The sequence below is a fragment of the Argentina silus genome (assembly GCF_951799395.1).
Source record: "Argentina silus genome assembly, chromosome: Y".
NCBI classification, from domain to species: Eukaryota; Metazoa; Chordata; class Actinopteri; order Argentiniformes; family Argentinidae; genus Argentina; species Argentina silus.
In genome coordinates, this window is record NC_139654.1 from 29,823,223 (window position 1) to 29,847,090 (window position 23,868).

General features: G+C 44.5%; 1 protein-coding gene across 5 annotated transcripts in view; it reads left to right on the forward strand.

The window, feature by feature from the left end:
* The window catches only part of LOC310824270 (poly(A) polymerase gamma-like), a 38,415-nt gene that overhangs the window by 8,780 nt on the left and 5,767 nt on the right, over positions 1–23,868 (forward strand). For 2 of the 5 annotated variants that reach the window (XM_083697128.1, XM_083697131.1), the window contains exons 2-21: positions 760–921; positions 1,085–1,151; positions 1,352–1,433; positions 1,589–1,698; positions 3,739–3,792; positions 3,879–3,990; positions 4,275–4,364; positions 5,403–5,541; positions 8,853–8,925; positions 9,126–9,246; positions 9,764–9,848; positions 9,968–10,021; positions 14,963–15,082; positions 15,783–15,892; positions 16,896–17,017; positions 17,417–17,592; positions 17,799–17,908; positions 18,061–18,278; positions 19,337–19,390; positions 19,682–19,741. In XM_083697128.1, the coding sequence (XP_083553254.1) occupies positions 760–921; positions 1,085–1,151; positions 1,352–1,433; positions 1,589–1,698; positions 3,739–3,792; positions 3,879–3,990; positions 4,275–4,364; positions 5,403–5,541; positions 8,853–8,925; positions 9,126–9,246; positions 9,764–9,848; positions 9,968–10,021; positions 14,963–15,082; positions 15,783–15,892; positions 16,896–17,017; positions 17,417–17,592; positions 17,799–17,908; positions 18,061–18,278; positions 19,337–19,390; positions 19,682–19,741 (2,119 nt within the window). Of the gene's footprint in view, positions 1–759; positions 922–1,084; positions 1,152–1,351; positions 1,434–1,588; positions 1,699–3,397; positions 3,565–3,738; positions 3,793–3,878; positions 3,991–4,274; positions 4,365–5,402; positions 5,542–8,852; positions 8,926–9,125; positions 9,247–9,763; positions 9,849–9,967; positions 10,022–14,962; positions 15,083–15,782; positions 15,893–16,895; positions 17,018–17,416; positions 17,593–17,798; positions 17,909–18,060; positions 18,279–19,336; positions 19,391–19,681; positions 19,742–23,868 lie in introns of those variants that run through there. The other 3 variants (XM_083697129.1, XM_083697130.1, XM_083697132.1) reach the window with 3 other exon arrangements.

The following is a 23,868-nucleotide window of genomic DNA, read 5'->3' on the forward strand; positions in this document are numbered from 1 at the left end:
AATGCCAATCGAGCTGCACGGTGCTGGGAAGTGAGCACAGGTCCCACTAGAGGACGTCGGGCCCTCATGCCACCCTCATGGAGTCTGTTTCTGACAGTTTGGTCAGACACATGCACACCAGTAGCTTGCTGGAGGTCATTTTGTAGGGCTCTGGCAGTGCTCCTCCTGTTCCTTTTCGCACAAAGGAGCAGATACCGGTCCTGCTGTTGTGTTGATGCCCTTCTACGACCCTGTCCAGCTCTCCTCGTGTAACGGCCGGTCTCCTGGTATCTCCTCCATGCTCTTGAGACTGTGCTGGGAGACACAGCAAACCTTCTTGCGACCGCACGTATGGATGTGCCGTCCTGGAGGAGCTGGACTACCTGTGCAACCTGAGTGGGCTGCAGGTACCGCCTCATGCTACCGGTAGTGACAAGGACACTAGCAGAACACAAAACTAGAGAAGAATCAGTCAGGAAGAATAAGTTGCACCTGTTGTCACTTTCATTTCACAAAGCAGGTGAAATTGTTTCACAATCACTTGTGCTTCCTAAATGGGCAGATTGATATCTCTGAAGTTTAACTGACTTGGTGTTACACTGTGACGATTAAGTGTTCCCTTAATTTTTTTGAGCAGTGTATGTAGCTATATAGTGTTTGAAACTCTTCAGCCAAGTGTAGTTCACATATAAAGAAATGTCCAAGCTCTGTGTGAATGTGCCCCAGTCATGTCAAAACTAGAGTTTCATCTATTTCTCTTTCTCAACATGTTCATATCAGGAACCGTATGCCTAGCAGGCAGCAGCCTCTGAAACACTATGGCATTACCTCGGCCATCAGCCATGCATCTCCCCGGGAGATCGATCTACAGTACACCAAGAAGCTCAGCGACGCAATGAAGCCATTCGGAGTGTTCGAGGACGAAGACGAACTGAACCATAGGTAAGGCAGGATTGTGGCGCATGCACTCACTAGTATTAGTGATTTCAGTGTGAATTCTAAATGTCCCTCTGGAGGAGGAATTGGTGTGTGGGATTGCTTGAATTTTTAATGTTTTGGATACAATGTTTCACAGTGGACAACTATGTTTATGGTTTAATTCCAGACTTGCAGTCCTTGGAAAGTTAAATGCATTCATCAAGGATTGGATTTCAGAGATCAGTGAAACAAAGGTAGGTGCTTGAGGAAAGTCAGCCTAATTTGAGAAGTTGCAAAACAGCTTGAATTGTTTTTCGCTGGAGGCTATTCCTGGAAGAGGAATAAATGAAATGACGAGTTAAAGGTGCAATTTGCAACTTTGCACCAGCTGTTGCGACAAGGCAATTTGCAGTTAGAATTCCAGCTCTGTCAATGTTTGATTGTATCCCCTCAGAATCTCCCACCATCAGCAGTAACACATGTGGGGGGTAAGATCTTCACGTTTGGGTCCTACCGTCTTGGAGTGCATACGAAAGGTAAGTCTAAAGCAGGGGTCTCCAATTCTGGTTTGAGAGTTACTGGGTGTGCCGACTGTTGTTCCAGTCCAGCACTAACAGACCCCTAGTTTAAGGAGAAAGTGTGCATGTACAGCCTGTGTGCTGTTGGTGCTAAAAGATTGTTTGTGTTGTAGGCGCTGATATTGATGCCTTGTGTGTAGCCCCGCGACATGTGGAGAGGACAGACTTTTTCCAGTCTTTTTTTGAAAGGCTGAAACGACACGAAGAAATCAAAGACCTAAGGGTGAGTCTTCTCTCCAAAGAGGGACCTTTTATTTTAGGCTGTGACAATAGTTATGGATGTGGAGGGACTTTTATAGGTTGGCAGTTACAATATGATGGGTTGGCAAGGAAATCTGGCTATGTATTGTTAATAGCAAAGCATATCTTCATGTTAATAATCTGACTCCCAAGTAATTTAATCAACACTGTGCAAATAATTGTTGTTTGTGTTGATTAGAGCAAGAATAGTCAAATTAGAATAAATAAAATGAGGCTTTAATAATTCTGTAAGCTTATATTTATGAACAATTATTACAAGGCAAATACGTCAGAGAAATGTTACATTCCTGCCCTCCAGGTAAATGATAGGGAGAGAGAGGACAGACCACTGCACTCACAAATCAACATCTGGGACATCTTACCAGAACACACACATAATCTGTTCCTCTACATTGTCTTTATACCTGACTTCCAACCATAGTATTTAAATTAGGAGCTGTTTGCAAGGAGAACCAATGAGACCTCATCCTATCAATTCTATTCATATGACACCACAGCATTAACACATTCCCATGAGCTTGTAAAAACATCAGAGAGAGACCACAGTCATTGGCCCATCAGGCGAAGGGATCTCAAGAAGGGTGACAGAATTGAAGTCTCCCCCTTCAGACGTGTATCGGAAATTATCATGGACTGCGTATCTGTTTTGACTAACGCTAGGGGTGTCAGATCTCGTTATACTCATCGGAAGTGTGACTGCGATTTAAATGCTTAAAATGATGGAGCTCGGTCGTTTAAAAAGCCATTGAGCTGTGCAAGTCGGTCAGGAGCTCGCATATTAGTGACCGCTCGTCACTATTCCTCACAAATTATTTGTTCCAGTTACTTCATGGATGATATATGCAAGTTGGATACAATCATGGCAGCAGACGCATCATTTACAGACTGCTAAACTGGCCAATAGAGTAATTACTTGGAGATTAAAAGGAATTCTCTCAGATTACGGATAATTGTATTCCGAAAATGCCTAAAACCCATAAATAACCTTTTATCTGAGTACTCGGCACACCCCTATATAATGATATCCCTAATATTAATTCTAGCCTAGACCTTACCCCTAACCATAACCAATCGTAAACCTATACCTTCCATCATCTTAAAGTATCTCTGCACTGCTTCCACTTCCCCCAAACAATATATCCATATGAAATGTCAGTATGTTCATCATTTAGTATTTTAAGTAGCAGCATCTGTATTTAAAGTGTGTGTGTGGGGGGGGGGGCTTTGCTTATGCCACTAATCTGGGGGCTTGGCTTTACCACCATAAATATTCATGACATACATTTTGTTTTCTCTCGAGTGTAAGTGCCCTGAACCCTCACAAACAAGCTTGTTGCAATGGTTGATAATTGCCTGATTGGAGTAGTCGCACCATAAATGTTTGAACCCCTGGCCAACCAAGCCCAATTCTGCCACCACATGCACACATTTATGGCACTCAAGATGTGTCCCAATGGTAAACAGTAAATATGTGTATATATTTATCCTGAGTTCCCTACTCTTTGCTACACCGCTAGCAACCAAGTTTGACCATGTACTGCAAATAATTTCATTGCTTTACTTTGCTGTCTTAGCTGACCAATCAGAGACTTCAACTTTATTTATTTTATATATAATGCAATGTATAACCTTAATCCTTACTCTAACCTTAACTTTAGCCTTAACCAATTGTAAACCTATACTTATCCACAAGAGCAAAATAATTGCTAATAAATGACACAGAAGAATTTAATGAGATGCTAACCTGGCATGAATACTTCAAGGCAACATCGCTACCTGATGCACCACTGGAAGACCAAATCCCCCCAAAAAACTGTTGGTTATGAAGGTTGGTAGAATAAGGAAGTAGCATTATAGTAACCACCAGACAAATGGTGGACAATATTGGAATATGTGTCTACCTCTATAGCCGTCTATTTTTATAAGAATTATCTTTGTGCTTCTCTATACCTTTTTGTGTTGTCCCTGAAATCATTTCTTGACGAGACATTTCTGCTTTCAGGCTGTGGAGGACGCTTTTGTGCCGGTGATCAAATTTCAGTTCGATGGCATAGAGGTACGGGGGTTTGATCACGCAGATTGTATATTCTGTTTTGTAATCAGAAAGTATGAATTTTCCTGCTCCTTCTTGTTGTGGGCCAGATTGACCTCCTGTTTGCAAGGCTTGCGCTGCAGTCCATACCTGACAACCTGGACCTGAGAGGAGATTCTCATCTGAGGAACCTGGACATCCGCTGCATCCGCAGCCTCAATGGTAATCAATCATCTGTTCATAGCAGTGTAATGCTTTTTGATATCCTTCTCATGTTACTCAGCAATTGTCTTGTGACTCTCCTATGAATGTGAGGTTAGCAGGCAAGCACAGATGCTAGCTTGTTTACAACCGGTAAAAAAAAGGTTCCAGTACAACTCAACAAATGGAGTTAAATGGATTTTCTGGATTCAAGATTTCTCTTTTATTGAAGACTCTGAAGTGGTCAACCTTTTAAACAAGTGACTATTGTGTGATTTCTTTCGTCCTTCATATTAAACACACAGGCTGCAGAGTCACTGATGAGATCTTGTATTTGGTGCCAAACAAGGAGAACTTCAGATTGACCCTGAGAGCCATCAAACTGTGGGCGAAACGTGAGTCTTGAGTTCTTGTTGGTCCAGACCAGTTATTTTAATTCAGTCAGGACACTTGCGTCGGTTTAATCATGTTTCATGATAATGGTAATACATTTAAGTTTGGCGTAATTGAATGGCTCTGCTCTGTATAGTTTCCTGCCTGAAGTTTAAACAATATAAAATACAAGATAACATAAGCAAGGATCCCATAACTGTCAAACCCCCCGTAGGTAGGTAAATACAGAGCGACCGAGCGGGTGGAGGCCGTGGGCGGTGGGTGGGACGACTAACAAGTGAACTCTCATGACAAGTGGCGTTACACTGTTTAACCATGGTACTCTGCTCTTTGTCCCTGAGACGTGATGTTTTGCATACGTGTGAATTGGCTGTCCGTCACCTGATGGACAGCTGCGCCATTCGACTTAGTGTCCCGCCTGAACTTATGTAAACTTCATTCTTGTTTGAATCTGTGCGGGTGCTATTATATTTCTCTAAGTGTTCAGGAGTGCAAAGGATCGCCTCCTGTAGTTCTGGACTGATTTGCACCATTTGAGGTTCAAAACTTCAAAACAGTGGGGATCAACTAGGCTTACTTAAGATCATTGCATACAGGTGGGAGCATAGGACAGAATGGTAAAAAGAGGGAAATGTCAAATCATGAACATTGTTTAAGAATGTTCTATCCAATCCTGATTTGTTAGGGTTGATGCAGTCATGCTTTCAGATTGTTGTTTTTTCCTATTTCGCCACTTTTACCGTCGGTGTGCGCTTCGGCAGTTCCACTCAGAATTCAATTAAACAAGGCTACTTCATTAGATTAGATTCAACTTCATTGTCATTGTGCAGAGTACAAGTACAGAGACAACGAAATGCAGTTAGCGTCTAACTATCTTTATTGTGGAAATGTTTACAAATTCTAGGGCATTGTAACATTGAGGCAAATTAATCAGATCCAAATTTATGACTGTTAGGACAGGTTGCCCCTTGTGTGTGTTTTATTACTGCTATGGCTCTGTAACCAAATGTTATTGCACCCCTCCCTCCATCCATCCTAAGGTCGTGGGATCTACTCCAACATGCTGGGATTTCTTGGTGGCGTGTCCTGGGCCATGTTGGTGGCCCGTACCTGCCAGCTCTACCCCAACGCTGTGGCCGCCACGCTTGTCCACAAGTTCTTCCTGGTCTTTTCCAAGTGGTAAGGCCCCTGTCCTTAATTTATTGTAACAAGTGGCCTTCCCTGGTGCCCATGACTAATTCTTTATATGTGTAATATGTAGAAGAATCACTATTTGGGTTGGGTATTTTATTGACCAATTGTTTTTTTATGTGGTTCTCTAATGATTCTGTTAACAGTACCCACAAAACATTTTGAATAAAGAGACAATTATCTCTTGCAAGGATTTGTTTATGCTCCGCTCTCCCACTCTGCGTCCACTTCCCTGCTCTGTTCCCGTGTGCTTATCGCTCACAGGGAAAATAGTGCCTCTCAAGACTCGCTCCTGTCCATTTCATGTTTTACAACATTTTATCTTTTTAATGAGCCACCATCTCTTGTGACCATATATATTCTGAACATGTAACTAATATTTAAGTAGTGAAGGAAAAACCGGACCATATTTGCTTTGAGATCTTTGCCCTGAGCTCGCGAGGTGAGCAGAAATGGAGCTCGCTCCGATTTATTTATTTATTTATTTATTTATTTATTTATTTTTTCAAAATGCGCTCCACACTCCAGACAAAATGCCCATGCTCCACTCCGCTCACATGCTCTGCCATGAAGGCACCTGTTCTTAATGCCCAACCCTAATCACTATGCCCCCTGGCACCAGCTTAGTGAGGCCCAAGTCCTGTAGTTGTGCCCTTAGCTTTAACACTAGAACCTCATTACTTAACGCCTCAGGCCTTCATCAGGACTTATCTTAATTATTCTTATCACATTTTGTATTTTAAAGAGCTACATAATGATGGACATAAGTGGCGTAAATGTGAAGAAAACAAGTCACAATTTCATAAATGTTTCAACCGTATGAAAAACATCAAATTGATTACAAGTATTTCAACCAGCGGTCAAAGGTGAAGCATCAATGCTTGACAAAAGGTTAAAAAATGTGAAGCAATAATGACATTGTAATTAAATAAGTGTACATGTATGCAAGAAGGTCTATACACCAGTCATATGTTAAAGAAATTAAAGTGGATACAAAATCACTTATTCTTTCAGCACTGATGCGCCTTTACGCAAATGTCAGTAAAATCCATGTTGGCTCTTATGCTCCCAAATTCAGCATGCAAAACAAAGTTTCTTTGTGCAAGATCCACAGACAAGTCAGTTGCACATTCCATGCCTCGGGTTTTGTTCCGTGTGCATCCGCCCTACTGACACTGTCTCTTTGCGGGCAGAGGTGCGGGTTTGAGTGCGCTGGGCTGGGGTTGATGAGTTTTAACAAGCGGAGGCCGTGGTGCTGCTTTCCTGGCCCTCATGAAATTTTCCCTTCGCTCCCCTGCAAGACAAATTATGAACTCCCTCCTGCTTATGTCCTTGTTCATCCATTGCTTGTACACAATGTGTGCGTTGATACAAGCGAGGTTGAGCATGTTGTAAAACACAGCAACTGGCCAACGGCAGGTTCCTTTCACTGACTACAATCTAGCCATCTGGTCGAGCACATCCACACCAAACTATAGAATAGAAACTGTTAGTATTATTTTCCCTAAAGTAGAACATAACATGTTCAGTCCAATGGATGTGCACAGTGCATGTAGCCTACAGTACAGATAATTGGCATACCTTTGTGCGATTGTTGTAGATTTGTGCGATTGTCACCGTGTCTGGTTTTCTTTTCGGGATGGCCACCGTGGCCAATGCATGGTGCTGAGAATGTAGACATTCTTTCTTGGCTTACATCTGTACACTGTGAGGGTCGCTTTGCCACTCTTCATCACCGATGTTGAGAGCAGCGCTCCCTGTGCTGCCACTGCTCCCATCTCGCCCTATTAATGGTTCCGACCAGACTTGTTTTCCTTGCAATCAACTTGTTTGCCAGGGAAATTGATGTAAAGTTGTCCATGGTCACATTTCTTCCTTTGCCCAGGAAACGCTCCATGAGTTTCATCACTACATTCTCAGACACTCGCTTTCCCGCTGGCTGAGATGCATCTTTCCCCAGGTATGGAAATCCATTCAGCATGTATTTGGTGTCCACATCGGCTGCTAACCAAAACTTTATGCCAAACGTGTAGGGCTTACTAGCCATGTACTGCATAAAGCAGCACTAAGCTTCTGTTGGAAACAATTGCTCATCAACAGTGATGTTGTCTCCTGGCTTATAACACGCAATTGAGATACGCACGCAAGTGTTCCAAATGTCTGTAACCGGGGCGAATTTGTCCGTCTCCTTGCGCATGGGTCTCGTGTCCTTATCAAAGTGGAGGAATTGCATAATCGCAGTTCATCAACAGACATGTCCCATGTATTGTCTCCTTGACCCGGTGCGCCTCAGCAATATGCAGCAGTATGGTCTCTGATGTGTTGCAACATCCCCATGTCAAATAAACAATGGAAACTGCCAAGTGAGCTGTAGGCCATGGCCTCTCTGTAATAACATTGTGTGATGCCATTCTACCTGCTGCGTTGTTGCCTGCAGGCTGATCTTTCCAAACTGTTCCATCCTTCCCAGTGTCCTGCCTCACCATGGCTGGTGGTGACACCGGCTGAGTCTGTTCCATTCTGGGTTTTTTGCGTGGAGCCTGAGGTGTTGGAGGATCAGTATCACTGTAATCATCACTGTCATCAGTGATGGTAGCAGGCATTTCATCAGTCATTTCTTCAGGGTCCGAATCACAGTCAACATTCTGTAGCCACTCCAACACTGCTTTTGGATCAAATCTCTTTCCAGCCACTGTGAATTACACACACTGAGTAGATCTTACTTGAGCTGACTGACTGCTTATATTGTGTAAATGAAAAAAATAAGCCATGTCTTCATCAGAGTATGATGAAGGGTGCATCTTCTTCAGAGGCTGGGTGCGTGTTCCGCCTGCTTCTATTCACATGTAATCACGCATTGATCATGCACATAACTGGTATTGTCTTTCTGTAAACGTTATGATAGCCATTATGGTTGAAATAGGTAAGCCATTCATAACTGTAAGGTCAGTTTCGATTTACTATTATGAGGGTAAATTTAGGGTGAAGCAACAGGTGCTAATCGCGCCTCAAGACTTGGAGGTGTTGGCCATCACTCGGTAGGTATGGTAGGCATGAAAATGCTTCCAGATTTTTTTTTTCTATGCATGATTTTGGAAGCGCTAACATTAAAAACAGACATTTAGGAAAAGTCGGAGGGAAGGAGGGAGCCAACAGCAGAGTTATTTTAGAATAAAGTGTCACATGGTGTCTGTGGGCGCCTGTGGAGGCTTTAGTGTTAAGTGCGGCCTACCGCACAGTCAGACATTTTCCATGCAGCACATCATATCACTCAATCTGTCATTGATCCTTTTTGGCAGGGAATGGCCAAATCCTGTGCTTTTGAAACAGCCTGAAGACAGCAATCTGAATCTGCCCGTGTGGGACCCTCGTGTGAGTGTACATGTGCTGCTCTGCTGTGACACTGATGTTTTTTGATGGTGTCGCATTATGTTGCAATGATATGTTGGTACGAAAAGTACATGGGCATTAGGCAATTGAGTTGGACAAGTGGCTGGCTGGAGATTCTCATTGAACAAAGCCACCATGGCTATTATACTGTGCCAACAACACTATTGTTATCACGTCGGCAGGTAAACCCCTCGGACAGGTACCACCTGATGCCCATTATCACGCCTGCCTACCCCCAGCAGAACTCCACCTACAACGTCTCCACCTCCACTCGCACCATCATGAATGAGGAGTTCAAATATGGTGTGTGGGAACAGGCATCTGTAACATATTGCTTCACAATATCAGTTTCACAGCCTCTTGTTTTAAGATGCTGCCTCTTGTTCTTGAAGCAGTCTCTTTCACAATTTACAATTTCATACTGTGTGATCAAAACCCACATCCCTTAGTGGGGTGCAGGGCTGAAAAAGTCTATAAGTTGAAGTAGGGCTGCCCACTCAAATGCTCCACCACGTAGGCTACCTAAGGGGGAAACTACACTGATACCGAGATGAGAGTGTAAAGTTTAAGTTCTGTCAACACAGGTTGGGTGGAAGGAATCACTAGCAGTTAGGGTTTGTAAACCTTTGTCGGGCAAGTGGCGTTGTCGAGCCTCGTCAATCGAGGCTGCACTGCCCAATAAAATGCCCCTGGTAAGGAGCATTGTGGATCAAGCATAGTCGATAACAATACAGTTTTAGGGGCAACTTAATGTATGTTAACACGTGTTACCTCTTCTCTTTATTAATCGTTTCACTTATTCTGTGTCTGATATGAACAGGCCTCAGCGTCACAGATGAGATTCTTCAAGGGAAAACCGAATGGTCCAAACTCTTTGAGCCACCCAACTTTTTTCAAAAGTACAAGTATGTATCCATGTGTCTCTTTAATGCATATTGGTTGTTCGAATGTTTGCTCTTTGTTAAAAGAGGAACGTGTATTTGTAGGCTAATTCTGTGATTATTATTTTTTTTATTTCAAACAGGCATTATATTGTACTGACTGCTAGTGCAGCCACAGAAGAAAACCACTTAGAATGGTGAGTGTTGGGATCTGCGTGATGAAGATGGTGCTCCTAAGCCCAAAATATGTTACTTTCTGGCAATCAGTGGTCTCTATAAAGCTAGCAAAAACATATGTTCACTTTGTCCCATGTTAAACAAAGGCATTCCCCTGTAAATGTATATATACATTTATATACATACAGTGGGGGAAATAATTATTTGATCCCCTGCTGATTTTGTTAGTTTGCCCGATTACAAAGAAATGAGCGGTCTATAATTTTTATGGTACTTTTAGTTTAACAAATAGAGACAGAATATCAACAAAGAAGTCCAGAAAAAAACACGTTATATAAAGTTATAAATTAATTTGCATTTGATCGAAGGAAATAAGTATTTGATCCCCTACAAACCAACAAGAATTCTGGCTCATACAGACCGGTTATATGCCCATGAGGCACACAGATTAGTCCTGTCACTTTAGGAAAAGTACTCCTAATCTCTGCTTGTTATGGGTATAAAAGACACCTGTCAATAGGATCAATCTCTTCCATTCCAACCTCTCCACCACCATGGGCAAGACCAAAGAACATTCAAAGGACATCAGGGTAAGAGTTGTAGACCTGCACAAGGCTGGAATGGGCTACAAGACCATCAGCAAGAAGCTTGGTGAGAAGGAGACAACTGTTGGTGCAATTATTAGAAAATGGAAGAAATACAAAATAACCATCAATCGTGGGGTAAGGATGATCATGAGAAGGGTGAGGGATCAGCCCAGAACTACACGGGAGGAGCTTGGTAATGATCTCAAGGCAGCTGGGACAACAGTCACCAAGAAAACCATTGGTAACACACTACACCGTAACGGATTGAAATCCTGCAGTGCCCGCAAGGTCCCCCTGCTCAAGAAGGCACATGTACAGGCCCATCTGAAGTTTGCCAATGAACACCTAAATGATTCAGAGAAGGCTTGGGAGAAGGTGATGTGGTCAGATGAGACCAAAATTGAACTCTTTGGCATAAATTCAACTCTTCGTGTTTGGAGGGAGAGAAATGCTGAATGCTACAATCCCAAGAACACCATCCCCACAGTCAAACACGGAGGTGGAAACATTATGCTTTGGGGTTGTTTCTCTGCTAAGGGTACAGGACGACTTCACTGCATTGAGGGGCCAATGGACGGGGCCATGTACCATAAGATCTTGGACAAGAACCTCCTTCCCTCAGCCAGAGCACTGAGGATGGGTCGTGGATAGGTCTTCCAGCATGACAATGACCCAAAACATACAGCCAAGGCAACAAAGGAGTGGCTCAAGAAGAAGCACACTAAGGTCATGGAGTGGCCTAGCTAGTCTCCAGACCTTAATTCTATCGAAAATTTGTGGAGGGAGCTGAAGCTTCAAGTTGCCAAGCAAAAGCCTTGAAACCTTCAGGATTTGGAGAGGACATACATACATACATACATACATACAGTGGGGGAAATAATTATTTGATCCCCTGCTTATTTTGTTAGTTTGCCTGATTACAAAGAAATGAGCGGTCTATAATTTTTATGGTACTTTTATTTTAACAAATAGACACAGAATATCAACAAAAAAAGTCCAGAAAAACATATTATATAAAGTTATAAATTAATTTGCATTTGATCGAAGGAAATAAGTATTTGATCCCCAAGCAAAACATGACTTAGTACTTGGTGGAGAAACCCTTGTTGGCAAGCACAGAAGTCAGACGTTTCTTGTAGTTGGTCACCAGGTTTGCACACATCTCAGGAGGGATTTTGGTCCACTCCTCTTTACAGATCCTCTCCAAATCCTGAAGGTTTCAAGGCTTTTGCTTGGCAACTCGAAGCTTCAGCTCCCTCCACAAATTTTCGATAGGATTAAGGTCTTGAGACTAGCTAGGCCACTCCATGACCTTAGTGTGCTTATTCTTGAGCCACTCCTTTGTTGCCTTGGCTGTATGTTTTGGGTCATTGTCATACTGGAAGACCCATCCACGACCCATCCTCAGTGCTCTGGCTGAAGGAAGGAGGTTCTCGTCCAAGATCTTACGGTACATGGCCCCGTCCATTGGCCCCTCAATGCAGTGAAGTCATCCTGTGTTTCCACCTCCGTGTTTGACGGTGGGGATGGTGTTCTTGGGATTGTAGCATTCAGCATTTCTCTCCCTCCAAACACGACAAGTCGAATTTATGCCAAAGAGTTCAATTTTGGTCTCATCTCACCACATCACCTTCTCCCAAGCCTTCTCTGAATCATTTAGGTGTTCATTGGCAAACTTCAGATGGGCCTGTACATGTGCCTTCTTGAGCAGGGGGACCTTGCGGGCACTGCAGGATTTCAATCCGTTACGGTGTAGTGTGTTACCAATGGTTTTCTTGGTGACTGTGGTCCCAGCTGCCTTGAGATCATTACCAAGCTCCTCCCGTGTAGTTCTGGGCTGATCCCTCACCGTTCTCATGATCATCCTTACCCCACGATTGATGGTTATTTTGTATTTCTTCCATTTTCTAATAATTGCACCAACAGTTGTCTCCTTCTCACCAAGCTTCTTGCTGATGGTCTTGTAGCCCATTCCAGCCTTGTGCAGGTCTACAACTCTTACCCTGATGTCCTTTGAATGTTCTTTGGTCTTGCCCATGGTGGTGGAGAGGTTGGAATGGAAGAGATTGATTCTATTGACAGGTGTCTTTTATACCCATAACAAGCAGAGATTAGGAGTACTTTTCCTAAAGTGACAGGACTAATCTGTGTGCCTCATGGGCATATAACCGGTCTGTATGAGCCAGAATTCTTGTTGGTTTGTAGGGGATCAAATACTTATTTCCTTCGATCAAATGCAAATGAATTTATAACTTTATATAATATGTTTTTCTGGACTTCTTTGTTGATATTCTGTCTCTATTTGTTAAAATAAAAGTACCATAAAAATTATAGACCGCTCATTTCTTTGTAATCGGGCAAACTAACAAAATCAGCAGGGGATCAAATAATTATTTCCCCCACTGTATATATACACATACACACACACACATACATACACTCACCGGCCACTTTATTAGGTACACCTTGCTAGTACCGGGTTGGACCCCCTTTTGCCTTCAGAACTGCCTTAATTCTTTGTGGCATAGATTCAACAAGGTGCTGGAAACATTCCTCAGAGATTTTGGTCCATATGGACATGATGGCAGATTTGTCGGCTGCCCATCCATGATGCGAATCTCTCATTCCACCACATCCCAAAGGTGCTCTATTGGATTGAGATCTGGTGACTGTGGAGGCCATTGGAGTACAGTGAAGTCATTGTCATGTTCAAGAAACCAGTTTGAGATGATGTGAGCTTTGAGACATGGCACGTTATCCTGCTGGAAGTAGCCATCAGAAGATGGGTACACTGTGGTCATAAAGGGATGGACATGGTCAGCAACAATACTCAGGTAGGCTGTGGCGTTTAAACGATGCTCAATTGGTACTAAGGGGCCCAAAGTGTGCCAAGAAAATATCCCCCACACCATTACACCACCAGCCTGAACCGTTGATACAAGGCAGGATGGATCCATGCTTTCATGTTGTTTACGCCAAATTCTGACCCTACCATCTGAATGTCGCAGCAGAAATCGAGACTTATCAGACCAGGCAATGTTTTTCCAGTCTTCTATTGTCCAATTTTGGTGATCCCGTGGAATCGTAGCCTCAGTTTCCTGTTCTTGGCTGACAGGAGTGGCACCCGTGTGGTCTTCTGTTGCTGTAGCCCATCTGCTTCAAGGTTCGACGTGTTGTGCGTTCAGAGATGGTCTTCTGCATACCTTGGTTGTAACGAGTGGTTATTTGAGTTACTGTTGCCTTTCTATCATCTCGAACCAGTCTGGCCATTCTCCTCTGACCTCTGGCATCAACAAGGCATTTTCGCCCAGAGAACTGCCGCTCACTGGATATTTTCCCTTTTTCTGACCATTCTCTGTAAACCCTAGAGATGGTTGTGTGTGAAAATCCCAGTAGATCATCAGTTTCTAAAATACTCAGACCAGCCCGTCTGGCACCAACAACCATGCCATGTTCAAAGTCACTTAAATCACCTTTCTTCCCCATTCTGATGCTCGGTTTGAACTTCAGCAGGTCGTCTTGACCATGTCTACATGCCTAAATGCATTGAGTTGCTGCCATGTGATTGGCTGATTAGATATTTGCGTTAATGAGCAGTTGAACAGGTGTACCTAATAAAGTGGCCGGTGAGTGTGTATGCCCCAGTACATCACACTGGTACACACACACAGGGCTGTTGTAATGGGAGGGATTTGGATCAGTTGATTAAATGATTAAAACCAATCAGTCCCATTCTTGATGTCAAGAATCAACCAGCAACTATTGTGAAATGACATTTTCCACACTTTTACAGTGTTGGTAACAATTAATGTGGAAATGTAATGTGAACACATGAACAATGGCATTTCAACTAGAGTGGGCTTGTGGTGCAAACACTGCAGCCATATTTGCACCAATCCGATGCTTTCTAATGCGAGAGTGTGCCCTTCTGGGTGAGGAGTAGAGAATCTGAATGCAACCTAGAGGTTCGGTGGTTCAAATTTCAAGATATACAAAGTTGGGACAAGACTGGCCACTGGAGGGCTACTTGGCTCAGATCCCATGTACCATCTCCTGACATTATGCCTTTGAGCAAGGCACCCTTATTCCATTCTATGGTGCTGCACTACGGCTGACCCTGTGCTCCGCACGTGCGTGTCTTTGAGGGTTGAGAGCAGAGCAGGTGACATTTGTCCACATTGGAAAATGGAAATCTAAAGCACTGTTTTATTCTATTCACCTGGGGCTTATTCAGGAGGGCATAATCTTACAGAATGAAACGTATTGAGCAGCAGTTATATTTCTCTTGTGTAAGTCATGTCAGCTGTATACATTACATTTTAACCTATTCTGTATGTTGCCCCCCCCTGAGTAAGAACACTTTTCTTTCCCCAGGATCGGTTTGGTGGAATCCAAGATCCGTGTTCTGGTGGGCAACCTGGAGCGGAATGAGTACATCACCCTGGCCCATGTCAACCCACAGTCCTTCCCTGGGTCTAAGGAGAGCCACAGCGAGTGAGTCCAGGAAGTTCAACCACATTGCAGTTATAACGCACCAAAAACTCAAAACAGTGTTCTCTCAAGGTGGCACTTATACAATATCTTTGTATTCAAGAGAATATCTTTAATGGCATATAATGTGATTGTGTTCTTTGAATACAATATGCTAATGGTCATGGCAATGCATAAAACACCATATTGGGAACTATCGAAATTTGAGATTGAGTATGAATGGCAACTGCCTTCTAAAATGGAGGCTATTTTAAAGGCAAACTCCAATGCTCGTTTCACTTCTTCATTTGGCTAGTTCCATTAGTGGATGGATTAGTTCCATCCAGAGAAACTCATGCAATCCCACACTTACCCCTGGTTAAAGGCAAGTAGTCTCATTTGAAAAACCAAGGTCACAGGTAGTGACATTTAGTGAAGGAAAAAAGCTTTAAGACAAAATGAAACACTTACACGAAAATTATTACTTTTGGATTTGTTTCTCATTTGACTGGAGTGGCCTTTAAAGTGGCACTGCATCTCCAGTAGTGAAGACTGCTCGGCCTTCAGATATCTACTGAGAAGGGCACCCAGGGTACATGCATAGAGGTTGAAAAAGACTACTGTTGTACTTGATCTTCCTGAGTAATCTGAGGGCATGGTGCAATTTGAGACCGAGTGTTTGAAATGGCTTGATTTTGTGAGCTGACACTTGTTATTTCAACAGGAATGACTTTGTCTCTATGTGGTTTATCGGAATCATATTCAAGAAAGTAGAGAATGCTGAGAGTGTGAACATAGACTTGACGTACGACATCCAGTCCTTCACAGACACAGGTAGGCCCCCAGTACATCACACTGGTACAAACCACTAATCTACACTCACCAAGCACTAGGAACACCTGTACACCTTCTCATGGTGGAGGTGGTGTAATGGTGTGGGGATGTTTTCTTGGCACACTTTGGGCCTGTTAATACCAATCAATCATCGCTTGAATGCCACAGCCTATTTGAGTATTGTTGCTGACCATGTGCATCCCTTCATGGCCATAATTTACCCATCTTCTAATGGCTACTTCCAGCATGATAATGCACCATGTCACAAAGCAAAATTCGTCTCAAACTGGTTTCATGAACATGACAATGACTTCAGTGTTCTTCAGTGGCCTTCCCAGTCACCGGATCTGAATCCAATAGAACACCTTTGGGATGTGGTAGAACGGGAGATTCACAGCTTGAAAGCGCACCTGAAAAATCTGCAGGAATTGCGTGATGCAATCATGTCATCATGGACAGAATCTCAAAGGAATGTTTCCAACATCTTATGGAATTAATGCCTCGAAGAATTGAGGCTGTTTTGAGAGCAAAGGGAGGCCCTACCCAGTATTAGTGTAGTGTTCCTAATAAAGTGCTCAGTGAGTGTATATACCCTGAATCCGCATAGTAACTTTTTGTTTGATTTTCGGGTGCATTTTGAGGCGTTTCCAGGGCACTGTCACCCAAGGATGGAAAATGTCTTGTTCTATGGCGAGAAGTTGTCGCATACAATTATGATTATCCATTAGTTGATGATTACTTTGATAAGTTTGATTCATTTTTAGAGAGCATTTTTTTGCCCTTGCCCCCCTGAAATCTTGTTAACATTTCATCAACTTTTCAGGGAACCTTTCATTTGATTTACTTTTCATTGTAGACACAAGGAAAAACACGTTTAGCTACTGAGATTTACTTGCTAAGCTTTTGTACCTACACAAAGTTTGCACCCACTTCTTTTCATAAGGGAATGAAATACAAGAAACAAAGCCAACAACAAGTCCTTATTGATATTCTTATTTTGCAGTGTACAGACAGGCCAACAACATCAACATGCTTAAGGATGGGATGAAGATCGAGGCGACACACGTGAAGAAAAAGCAGCTCCACCAGTACCTCCCTCCTGAACTGGTTCAGAGGAAGAAGAGGGTATGACAAATGGACACAGTGATGGTCCAGAATCAAATGAATGGGAAACCATATTAATTTGTCTTGTGGTGTGAGACGGTGCATCCACAGACTCAGTTAAGGTGCAGCCTAAACAAGGTCAGAACATAGATAGGCGTGACTCTCTGCAGTTTAACACCATGTTTAACCACAGAGCGAGAGTCGTGCCTGTCCTTCTCCATGTTCAAACCAAATTAACTGGAAAGCTGGACACCATCTAATGTTAGAATGATTTGTCGTTTTTATTGATGATTTCTGTGCAGCACCTTTTTAATTGATTTGAGTTCCTTCTATGAACATGCATTTGAAGAAGTCATTTTTTTCATCCCTTTTTGTCTCCCCCTCTTCTCCCTTCCCTCTCCTCTCTCTCTCTCACTACAGAGCATAGCTGAGCTGAACCGCAGCTCCAGCAGCGGGGGCGCCAAGCTCACTTCTCTAGACAGCAGTCAGCTGGACAGCTCAAGAGACACAGACTCTGGGACCCCCTTCAGCTCACCAAACCCTATCAGCAAGCCCTCTATCCCAGCCTCAGACACTGACGACAGGTGTGGCCCCACGTAAGCCATTCAAACTAAGTCCAGGGAAATTAGCCCTAGATGTCCTTGGTAGAGGTACAAAGTGTGATAGGAAATGGCCAGCTTATGAATTCATATAGTTCTGTTATTAACATATGGTGTCATTTCATTTAGAACACATAATTGAATGCAAGAATTTCTAAAAGAACAGATTTAATCAAGAATGTGTCTTTCTGCTTGTTGTGCAGTCTCATGCCCCTCAAGACACCCGACCCTTTGTTTGTGGACAGCTCCTCAGCATCTGACATGTCTCAAGTCAGAACAGAGCGGGGCATGTCCATCCCAGTCATCGGCTCAAGTGAGCATCACTCTGAGCTTTTCCTGGCCTACATCTGTTGTATCACACTATTTCCATTCGAAGAAGATGTGACTTCACTCATATATTCTTCATTTGGACTCTTTGTTCCTCCCTCGCTCTGTCCCTTTATTTATCTCTTCCTTCCTCTGTAGACCCTGGTGACCCTGGTGCCCAGGTGAAGCCCCTGGTGCCCCCTGCAAGCAGCACCAACCCCATGGTGACTATTGAGTGTGGGGACCCCGACAACACCAGCCCCACGGAGCAGCCCCTGCTCAATGGTGTGGGAGCCCCCATCAACGGAGCCGCGCCCAAAAGACCCCACTCACCCTCACTGGAGGAGCAGTCCAAGAGGCTCAAAGACACAGAGCAGGTGAGGCGAATCACTGCCTTGTCTATTATGCGCGTTTGGAGCAATACTGGCGCTGTATCCAAGGCTCGAGTCTGGGCTCAGCCAATCGTTCACATAACAAACAGAGAGGGAGGTAAGAAGGTGATGAAGCATACTTCATGAGCTGTAACTGAAAAACAACTGGCATTTGGAAAATTTCAGGTGAGGGAGCAACTGTGTGCAAAGAATTGTTGCATTGTTAAGTAGCTTGCTAGCTGGATTGAATCCTCTGTTAGCTAGCCAGAGAAATGTTGAGCAACATCAGCTAAGTTAGCTAATCAAATAATTGAGTTTGTGGTGTGAAATTTAGCTGGCTAACAGTCAGACAGCTAGCTCGCTACAACATCAGAGAGCTAACGTTAGTAGCTGGAGGAACCAATTAGCTATAGTAAATAAATGTTTTGTACCTTATTTTGCTCAATCTTTTAATTGTTTTGGCTTAGGAATTGGACCAGAGTAATTGCCCCTTTGCAAAGTCCTCTTTAGTTTTGCAGCTAATTTGCCTTCATCCTAGGGTAAGAACCTTTGATACTCGAATCCTAAAAGTCACCAGAAATAAGCATTTAAAAGCTTCTTTTTTGATTTGTTATTCTTTTCGGGAGGGGGGCATGCCTCCGGACTTCCCTAGCCATGTGTCTTGTTTATTTAGTATTATGTTCGTCTCTGCATGCGCAATTTAGCATGCATTGGCGACCTGAGGATGAACTTTAAATTCCAGGTCAATGATGTGACAGGTCAGGTGGTCAAGAAATTCACCGGTCCTTACAATTTTCTCAAAGTTTTCTATTCATTATAACATGAAGACGCAGAACAATAACAAATAACAATAACAGTGAACAGGACGGGGAAACCGGTGGCAACAGACAAATTATTGTTACAATATACAAGTTGGACGATAATCAGTACAGAAAAAAAGACAATTCAGTTATTTATTTGATCAAATAAACTGAGGTTTATTAAACTAACCCTTACTCATGATGCACGCTTTGTCTCCAATCGTCTCTCCTTTTGGCACCACTGATGATGACTCTGTGTTTAAGGAGCCGTACCCCCCTTCAAGTGATGGCCAGGAGCAAGGGGATGGAGTAAATGTGGTGAGTATTGCTGTTTTAACCCACTTGCAAATTACTAAAAAGAAATGTTTTACGCAGTATTCTATAGAAACAACTTTGTCATGTTGTCACCAGTGTAGATTGGATGATCAGACTGACGAATAAGCAAAATGTCAGCTGGCTTAATAAATCTGTTTTGAACTCAAATCTGCCTGTTAAAGGAGGATTTCCCCTATTTTGACTCTTGTCGGTAAAGCAACTTGTCAACAACCCCCCACCCCCATGGTGTGGAACACACTGAATTGACTGCATTGAATTTCTTTTTCTTAACAGACAGGACTTGGTGGGGCAAAGCCTAGGCCAATTCCAACTATTGACACAACAAGAGTACAGGTACAGTAGGTAGGGGTTTAATAGGAACAGGCCGACATTTCAGCGGGGTACGTCTAAGTCCAGAAATTTCATGGTGTGAAGTGCTGCCGAAAGCCACCACAAGGTGGTGATAAGAGATGTGAAGGATGGGATATGCGTCTTGCACTTGCAAACATCCATGCTTGTTTATATTTGTCAGCGCGCACAAACAATAACCACCATCTGATTATTTTCATTTTCTCAAGTATTTTAGTCAATTATTTTCATCACTAATGAGCTCACATAATGTGATAAATTGTGAATTGTAATCGTGAATGGAGGATGATCTCACATGAGAAGATATACCTTCGTCAGAGCCAAACGGGGCAGTTTTACTGTAACACCATGTTTTGAAGCTAATGTACTGCATCAATAACAGGAAACTATTGTTAAACAAGCAATTCTGGTTACTTTTGACAGGAGAATAACGTTGTGGTTAGTGTGAGTGAAAAGCATGAAATGATCATGCATACATTTGGGATTGAGTGAGTGGTGAAGCCTGTTCTCCAGTCTGAGTAAGTTAGTTTAATCTTGTTGTAATCAAAGAGATGTCTAGTTGTTTGTTTTGTTGTAGCTATCCTGCCTTAAGCTTTGATAAGTAGTTTCTATTGAAAGCCACCTGTTTGAAGTCAATAGCTGTGAAGTGCTGCCAATCTCCAGTGGGAGGGCCTAAACACTATCCTGCCAGGTATTTGAACTCCTGCTTGGACCAGGACTAATACATTTGGGATTGAGTGAGTGGTGAAACCTGTCTGGTCGTTAACTGATCGTCAGGTGGGAGGGGCTGCTACCCTGCTAGTCATCAGCAATCACAGAATCTGTATTTAGATTGTGACGATCACAGAGCGACAGTCTCCTGTCACAAAGACTCCAGACACTAAGACGAAGGAGTCTATCCTGTGGAGTCCATCGAGGAAGGCCATACTACTAAGTATTTTTATTTTTTTTACGTACGTTTTATTTATTTTGATAATTTCTTCATTACCCTGAGTGTATTGAGCCTACCTATATCCTACTTTTCCCACTAACCCTCTCCCTCTATACCGGCAAAAAATCACTGTAACGATGTCCATTGTACACAGAGGCCGACGCAGTGGTGTAGTGAGGGAAAGGTCCCGTTTATTCATAAAGTCAGTAACAACTTGTCCGTTGGCTTTTCAGCCTCCTCAAAACACTCCAGTCCTCCTCTCGAACGCAGAGGCACACACATCTTAAACCATCTAGTCAACGAGGCTTCATTTGCAACAGGTGTGCAACGGAGCCTCGCCGACATACCCCTGGCCACGGTCCTGTAGCTCCCTCTACAGGCCGAACGCTGCATGTCCCCCCACATACCCCCACCGCCCGGGTGAGGTCCGTCAAGGGACTGGCCAGCTCTGAAAATCCCGGCACGAACTGCCGGTAATAGCCAGCCAGCCCCAGGAAGGCCCTCACCTCCTCCTTCGTCTTGGGCCGCGGAGAGGCGGCAGTCTTTTCAATCTGCGGCCGCACCTCCCCCCGACCCAAGTGGTACCCCAGATACCGGATCTCCCTCCGCCCGATCACGCACTTCTTCGGGTTGGCCGTCAGCCCCGCCTGCCTCAGGGACCGCAGAACAGCAGCCTCACTGTGAATGACAATGTCATCCAGGTAGGCCGCAGCATAGGCAGAGTGCGGCCGCAGAATACGGTCCATGAGGCGCTGAAAAGTGGCTGGGGCTCCGAGCAACCCGAAAGGGAGCACCGTGAACTGGAATAGCCCGAGCGGAGTGGAGAATGCAGTTTTCTCCCGGGATACCGGCGAGAGTGGAATCTGCCAGTATCCCTTCGTGCAATCCAATGTCGTGAAATATTTGGCCGTGCCAAGCCGGTCCAAGAGCTCGTCAACCCGGGGCATCGAACTTGGAGACCGCATTAAACCGTCTATAATCCACATAGAACCGTATAGCCCCATCCGGCTTGTTGACAAGCACGATGGGGCGACACCAGTCACTGCGGGACTCCTCGACCACACCCAGCTCCAGCATGGCTTCCAATTCCCTACACACAATGTCTCGTTTGTGTACCGGCAACCTATAGGGACGCGTGCGCACCGTTAAACCCGGCTGCGTTATTATGTGGTGGTCGATAAGCGTGGTCCGACCGGGCAGGGGAGAGAACACGTCGGCGAACTTAGCTTGTAAATCTGCAACGTCCGTGGCCTGGCTAGCAGAGAGATGGTTATCAATACCGACCGGAGTGCTAACTTTTGGGACCTCCGAACCGAACTCATCTCTCTCTGGAATTATTGTAGCCAGAGCAACAGTGACCACGTCGTTCCATTTTTTTAGGAGATTTACGTGATACACCTGCAAGCTATCCCCCCGGTCCGAGCGTACTACCTCATAATCCACGTCCCCCATGCGACGTGTGACCACAAACGGCCCTTGCCACTTCGCGAGTAATTTCGTGCTGGAGGTGGGTAACAGTACGAGCACCTTGTCTCCCGGTGTAAATTCTCGCAGGTTAGTTCCCCTGTCGTATAGGCGCTTTTGACGCTCCTGGGCTTGCAGCAAATGCTCGCGTGAGATAACCCCTAGGGCGTGGAGCTTTGTGCGCAAGTCCAGGACGTATTGAATCTCACTTTTACCCTTCCTCCCAATTTTCTTTAAGCAGGTCTAGGACACCCCGAGGCTTACGCCCGTAGAGTAATTCAAACGGGGAAAACCCGGTGGAAGCTTGGGGGACTTGTCGTACCGCAAACAGCAGGGGATCTAGCCATTTATGCCAATTCCGACTATCCTCGTGTACAAACTTCCGGATCATTGACTTCAAGATCCGATTGAACCTCTCACAAAGGCCATCAGTGGCCGGGTGGTAGACACTGGTTCGAACCGCCTTGATGTTCAACAAGCCAGTTCTTTGAGGGTGCGTGACATAAAATTAGTGCCCTGATCGGTGAGAATCTTTTTCAGGATTCCCACGCGGGAGATTACTTGAAACAATGCCTGCGCTACACTCCTGGCAGAGATATTGTGCAGCGGTATTGCCTCGGGGTATCGGGTTGCGTAATCTATCAAGACCAACACAAATCGATATCCCTGTGTACACCGATCAAATGGCCCGATAATATCCATGGCTCTGCGGTCGAATGGGTTCTCGACCAATGGTAAGGGCCGCAAGGGGGCCCGTGGAATGGCCCGGGGGATTTACCAACTGACATTCGCAACAAGAAGCGCACCACCTACGCACCTCTGCCCGAATTCCCGGCCAATAAAATCGAGCCATTATACAGTTTAGTGTCTTATCATACCCTAAATGGCCCGCCATGGGGTTGAAATGAGCCGCCTGGAAGACCATTTCCCGGCGGCTACGGGGAACCAACAACTGGGTTACTTCCTCCTGGCTATGTGAGTCACGACTTACTCGGTACAACCTGTCGCTGATAATCGCGAAATAGGGGTGGCCGCGTACTGTGTCTGGCCGTACCAAAGTACCATCAATCGCTATCACTTGGTCATAGGCCGATCGTAGTGTCTCGTCACGAGACTGCTCGAGGGGGAAGTCACCTAGCAGCGGGGAAATTTCGGGTTGAGACCCCGCCTCAACACAGAGCACGTTACACGCCTCACACCTCCCTCTCTGTCGTGCACGTAGCCCGCTTTACCGCTTGAGGAAACCCCTCCCAATCTACACCCACTCATAAGGCGGGCAATGAGCTCGACCTTGTCTTCACAAGATCCTCCCATACCTCAAACCTCACTGTTACCCCTCTTCCGGTTTCTGATCATCATTTTGTATGCTCACCCTCCCAGCCAGTCTCTACCCACACTGTATCCTCTCGTCGCAACCTGCGCACCCTCTCACTCACTGCTCTCTCTTCCTGTCTTATCTGCCCTACCCTCTGTTGAATCCTTCTCTCTTCTTTCCACTGATGCAGCTTCCTCCACCCTCCTGTCCTCTCTCTCCTCATCCTTCGACTCTCTCTCCACAGGCCGGCACCATCCACTCCTCGCGCTCCCTGGCTGTCTGAAACCCTGCAAGCTTGTAGAATAATTTCTCCCCCCCCCCCCCCCCCAGTCTGTCCCTGGCTGTAATAGAAATAACACCATGCTCTCACACACAAACTAATCATCCTCCCTATTCTTGAAC